Here is a 6,000-nt window from a genome sequence, read left to right on the forward strand (position 1 = left end):
CCTTTGTCACTGAATCCCCTCGGAAAATGTGCGATAAAGAGCTGCTGAACAAATGATGTCTCGGAGAGTAATTAGATATTTGATAAGACACGAATCCCTAATCGCCAATACAAGACACATGGGGCTGCGATGTGCTCCAAGTCATAATTAATACTATTTAACAAGATTTTCATTTGGACAAAAATGCCTTTCCGGGGCATTAACTATTGATTTATCCCAGTGGGGAAAAAACGAGTCTACATCAGCGCAACATTATCGATGTTTAGTCTGCAGCGTTTCATTTTTTTCCACCCCAAAATGTAAATAAATACGCGTAATAATTACGCGCGGGCTTTGAACGATTACAACTGAGACTAGCAGAGCCTCTGTTGGATTTGGATGAAAACATTAGCATCAGACAACCCAAGCTTTCGATTTTAAATCCCTTTAATTACAAAATGAAAGCCTTATAAGCGTGACTTTATACAATTAAACATTTATATATTTTTAGCAAGGTAAAGGAAAGGTTAAATGAATTTTAAATAGCTGTGTAACATACATACTGACATCCACAAAGTGCGTCGAAAGGAAAGAAAAATCCCTGAATTTCAGGATCCACCACAAAACAATCATAAGTAACATTTACAGGGAAAAATAACATGTTATTTTTGTGGATATATGTACACAATTAGCTCAGCCGGCAGCCGTGGTTATTTAGTTCCGTCTTTCGCGCACCGACTCCGCACCGAGTGTCCACTGTTAAAAACACTGAGCCTTGACGAGACTTTATCGTCCTGAAAGCTGAGGCGTTCGTCTGTGCGCGGCAGAAATAGCCAGTGTTGCACTCAGTGTGCTCTTTCCAATGCACTGTCAGAGTTTGTCACATACTCCAGACCCGTTTCCTTTTCTTGATTCACCTAGGAGGAAAATGCTTTTTGAGGTCATTCTCAGGACTCAGGACTCGTGGTGTGGAGACTGGTCTTTGACCGTGACCCGTGGGTTTACGCCCTCTAAAATCAGTTCGGGCGACTCAGACCTGGGGGTCTCCAGGTTGCTGGTGTCGGTGTCACTGTCGCTGCCCTTTTTGCCTCCACCTCCAGCGGTGTGTGTTTTGATGTGTTTGCTCAAGTGGTCGCTCCTCATGAAGCGCTTGTTGCACACCGGGCAAGCAAACCGCTTCTCGCCCGTGTGAGTGCGCAGGTGCCTCTGGAGCTCGTCTGACCTGGTGAACCGTTTGCCGCAAAAAAGCCAGTTGCACACAAAGGGCCTCTCGCCGGTGTGCCACCTCAGGTGCGCTTTGAGGTGAGACGTTTTCCCGTAGACCTTACCGCAGCCCGGGATGTGACAGCTATGGAGTCCTTTCCTCCGCAGGCTGGCGCCCGCGGGCCCGAGCCGCTCCGCCTCCTGGCAGTTCGGGCAGTCGCACGTGGCCCGTCCGGAGTACCTCCTGGAGGACCTGGACGAGGTCCCGATGCCCGAGCTGGCGCCGGAGATCATGGCGTTTGTGGCCGACGCGTCCGTGTAAGTGGGGATCACAGTTTTGAAGCCCTCCTGCGTCAACAGGTGCTGGCTGGTTGACAGGAGGTGGGACGCAGTGGGGCTGATGCCGGTGGAGCTGAACGCGGAGTGCGTGAGGCTGGAGAAGTCCGGGTTGTAGCCGCTGAGCTGCGAGTGGATGGCTTGCGGGGTTCCGGAGTGCAGCGAACTTTGCAAAGTGCCCGCCGGGTTTTGCACCTCGAGCCACGAGCCCGGGTTCGTGTGCACGTCCCACCACGTGGACGCGCCGTTGGCTACCTCGCCCGAGATGGTGGAGTGAAAGCCGGACTTGTACCACGACTCGTACGGGTGCGCCATGCCGACCCGCGGATATAAAGTCTCTGCCGACGAGTGAACTTTGGAAATGAAGGCGGACTGTCCTGACTCCTGCGAGGAAACACTCGCCGTGTTGGAGAACAAGCTGCTGTACTCGGCGGAGAACGCGGAGGAGGTTGGCGAGGTCGAGGCCAGGCAGAAAGCGCTGTTTCCCGTGCCGGTGGTGGTCGTTAGTCCGGAGGTGCTTCGGCTAGTGGCCACGGTGAATCCGGGCAGGCTGGAGCCCAAGTTGCAGCTCGACGAGGATCTCTTCCACGGATGAAATCCGCCTTTGGAAAACGCACTGGAGTCGGGGAGAGTCGTGAGGGGACTGGTGTTGCCAATTTTGTTGCAGGTTGCAGCCAGCATCGCTAAAGGGGTAGTTCCAAACCGCGGCTCTTCCTGTTTGGATGAGAAGTTTATGCTCTTTACTAGACTGTAAAACATAGTTGGGGTGTTTTGGAAATCAAAGCATCCAACAAGTCTAAACCAATCGCCCGAATAAAACCAAAACACAGAGTCAAGCTTTAAAAAATGAGTTGCTTCACTTGTGGATTTTTTTCTTGCTAGTTTTCAAAACTGTTTTTGAGTTGTCAGTCCTTGCAGAATATAACGTTTACATTCCATTGTATTGTTATTTTTAATACCCAAATAATAAACAATTCACAACTATGAATTCAGTGTTTTATTTATTAGTATTAGTATTTTCCAGAACGAATCGTTTCGCTGAAGTTTCATAATAGCTTCTTCAGATCAGCGCATTCATTTAAAGCAGCAGTACTAGTAAAAGCTGATTTTCTAAAACAACACAGAATTGAAATGTCTTTGTAAAAAGTTGAAAAGGTTCTCTTGTGCCACTATTATTTTTTAAGAATGTAAATAAAAGCCATTTAAAAGTTTGAAGGCGAGCAAGCAAGCAGCACTGAAATGTCAACACCATTAATAAAACCAAAAGAACGAAAAAACTTCGAATTAAAATAAATAAGTGCTTACTTACCCCAAGTATAGACGTAGCCATATCCAGGGCCTTTCCTAGACAGCTAGTTGAAGAGAACAATGACTCAGTGTTCCAGTGTGACTGAGGGACAGTGCGCTGAAGCTTTACTCTCTCTACTCGAGTTGTATAGTGAGCGCGTGCTTTGAAGTACAGCTGGCTGCAATACTCAGCCAATCTGAGCGCTCGACGCGCCACGTCCGACCAATAAGCGACGCGACCATGACAGAAATACTAAAGCTGCACGTCAATCAATGACTGGGGTACTGATCCCACTGTCAAGCAATAAGCCATCAGCTATTTTTCATCGTTTTTATATATATATATTGCCATCAAGGCGCAGAATCTGCACACACTATAGTGCTCAGCTCATATTGGTATTTAATAGGCATCTACTGATGGTAAGCAGCTCGTCTTGATTTTATGCATGATATCCATATCTGTTTTGTGTGTCGATGTGCAAACGGATATGCTTAAAATTAAAGGTTCACACGCGTAATCGTTTGCAGCTGTGATCGCGTTATTATTTTAAGGATGTGGTTATTTTGTGGGTAGTTGTATTGTGATTTGATGTGGGGGTTAAAACCATAACAGTATTTCTGTTTAGGCACGTTAGCGTTATTATAACGTGACGTTACGCAGCCATGTTTTGAGTAGATGCAAAGTCATAAGTATCATGCAATGTCAGTGTCTTTTTTTACTTTTTATTTATTGCTTTTATTATTTTTAAGAATGCTTAGAATTTACTGAAAATTACAAATTTTTAAATATTCCAAACTTTCAAATTAGAACCAGTCACTGAAATGCAAGAATGCATCTTGGAAGGAAGAGGACGGAGGGGCACCACTGATCCCACAACAGGTGTGTTAGACTTTTGTTGAGAGTGTTTCTGTGTGAGAGAGAAAAAGAGGGAGGGATGTGGGGGGCGCAGGTTAGGGTTTGGAGTGTTAATGCGCGCGCGCGCGCGCTCACCCTCGAGCTTGCTTTAAATGCCTTAAGAACAACACGCGAGCGCATGACATCAAAACCCGTGGAAAATCGTTAAAAACCTTTATTATTTTTATACTTTGTATATATAAACACTTAAGGCAAAGTTTGAGCGCTACGTTATTTATAATCAAATAAAATGAACACCAGCCTTTTGGATAAATAACAGACGAAGTAATTAAGATACTTTTTCTATTTTTTTTCTCAGTAATTCTTTTTATATATATATAAAGATCAATGCATTATAGCAGTGTCTTGCGCTGCTTGTTAAAACATTTAAGGGTAATGACATAATGTAACAATGGCCTGCTTTGGAGTGAATCGCCTCCTTTTAAAAGTTAAAGCAATTTTCTTGAGAATGGCCCCGCCGAAACGCTGTGCATTACAGTATTCAAAATGACCAAATAATGCGCCATTATAGCGGTTGAACGCTGCCAGTCAGGCTGGATGCAATTTACTCCAAAGCGCTTTGCTTTAAATTCCCTCCTATGGAGAGAGCTAGGGAATATAAAACAATTTATTCAAATCCAAGAGCTGGAGTCTCGAAAATAGCTTGATTTCCGCAATCACTGCAAATTGACGGAGGAACAATTAACACTATTAAACGTCTGTTCAGCATAAACAAATTGGCCTGAGCCTCGGAGAGGTTTAGGTTACATATTTAGATATGTATGTATGCGCATGTACTGCATGTCTATTCACGCTGCTGCTGCTGCAAATCAAATAAAATTGGGGCATCTGATGTGCATTTCTTAACAGTTCAATGTGTCCAATATGAGGCGCGGATGTAAACAGGTCATTAAACAGATTAATACATGAATTAATATATTCACTTTGAGTGGTTTCTTTTAATTGTGGATTGATTACCCCTGTCAGCATTTAAGTGTCAAATAGGCGAAATATATTTAAAGCTACATTTTATAATACAGACAGAAAAAGGGCATATTTGAATTTTAATAGAAATAGATTTTTAAAGAAAAAATGATAAAACCCCACTCCTTCGTTTACAAATAAGCAAGTTAGATGTTAATGCATTCAATCACAACTAAATAAAATACCGTACGATGTGCATATTTAAATTCAAACTAGATTTGTATTAAAAAACGCAGTCTGGCTGGTGGCTTGCGAGCACTTTTCTGTGGTAATTAGGAGCCTATTACAAGTCATTAGATTGATCAATGTACCTTAAACAATGTGAGTGATTTATTTGGTAAGAACAAAACGCTGTGCATCTATTGTCTTGAGCCTGAGTGACGATATACATCCATCACAGCGTTAAACAACACAAGATGAATGATTAATCCGGACCTATTCATTAAAAGGGTCTGGCCCGCTCCAAAACCCCTGTATTCGTACAGAAGCTGAGAGAGAGGGCTTTTCAGAGGAGAATTTTTGTCGGTTGCCGCTGGGATTAATTTGTCCCCACCCTTAAGAGGAAAAGCGCATTTGTGGATAATTAACTAATCTGGCTCATTTTAAATCCCTCTCTACTACAGGTCCTTCACTTGATCACCCCAAACAGCCTGGTTTCCTCCCTCTAACAATTCAAAGAGAGTCAAAACAAATATTAACTCACATCTCAGTTGCTTTTTGCAAATAGTGTCACTTCTCGAGGCACCTCGCAGGCTGCTTTTGTGATTAAATGTCTCTGGGAAAACTCTTGGAAAAATTTCCTGTGTTTGTGCACCTCGTGATTTTGACAATAAAACAAACGCTTGCTATGTCCGTTGACAGGCTCAAGCATGTTCAATGAGCTCACCGTGATTCGAGGCTCTAACCAAATACTGAGGGAATATAAGTCTTCCTCTGTGCACTAACTACACAACTGTGTTATTTTTTAATAAACCCGTATGAAAGGACCCGGGGTTTGCTGAACGTCTTTATGCTGGTGGCGCAAAACAAAGCGCAGTGAAGAGAAACGCCTTTGTGCGTCCAAGCAGAACATTTTCCCTCAATTATTTCAGTTGTTGGATTTAGAAAAACAGAGCAAGTGCATGAAATGATTGGTGGGTTTTTCGATTCCCAGATTCGTTCATATAATAAACTCGCTAATTTATTCACATAACACATCTCTGCATATGCATATGTGGCTATTGTTTTTAGGCAGATGTGGTCGCGCACAGGTCACCGGTAACAAGTGCGCGCCGCGACATTCGCTTCCAAGTAAACCTGCAATTCCTCTGGAAGTC

The 6,000-nt window shown here is 43.5% G+C and overlaps 1 protein-coding gene across 1 annotated transcript; it reads right to left on the reverse strand.

The window, feature by feature from the left end:
• Positions 1 to 414: 414 nt before the first annotated feature.
• sp9 (sp9 transcription factor) lies at positions 415 to 2,929 on the reverse strand. Its single transcript, XM_073846118.1, has 2 exons — positions 2,828 to 2,929; positions 415 to 2,232 (listed from the first exon to the last, which is right to left on the reverse strand). The coding sequence occupies exons 1-2, from the start codon at positions 2,846 to 2,848 to the stop codon at positions 934 to 936; spliced, it is 1,320 nt and encodes a 439-aa protein (XP_073702219.1). The 5' UTR covers positions 2,849 to 2,929; the 3' UTR covers positions 415 to 933.
• Positions 2,930 to 6,000: the final 3,071 nt, after the last annotated feature.

The sequence above is a fragment of the Garra rufa genome, chromosome 8 (assembly GCF_049309525.1).
Source record: "Garra rufa chromosome 8, GarRuf1.0, whole genome shotgun sequence".
Lineage (NCBI taxonomy): Eukaryota > Metazoa > Chordata > Actinopteri > Cypriniformes > Cyprinidae > Garra > Garra rufa.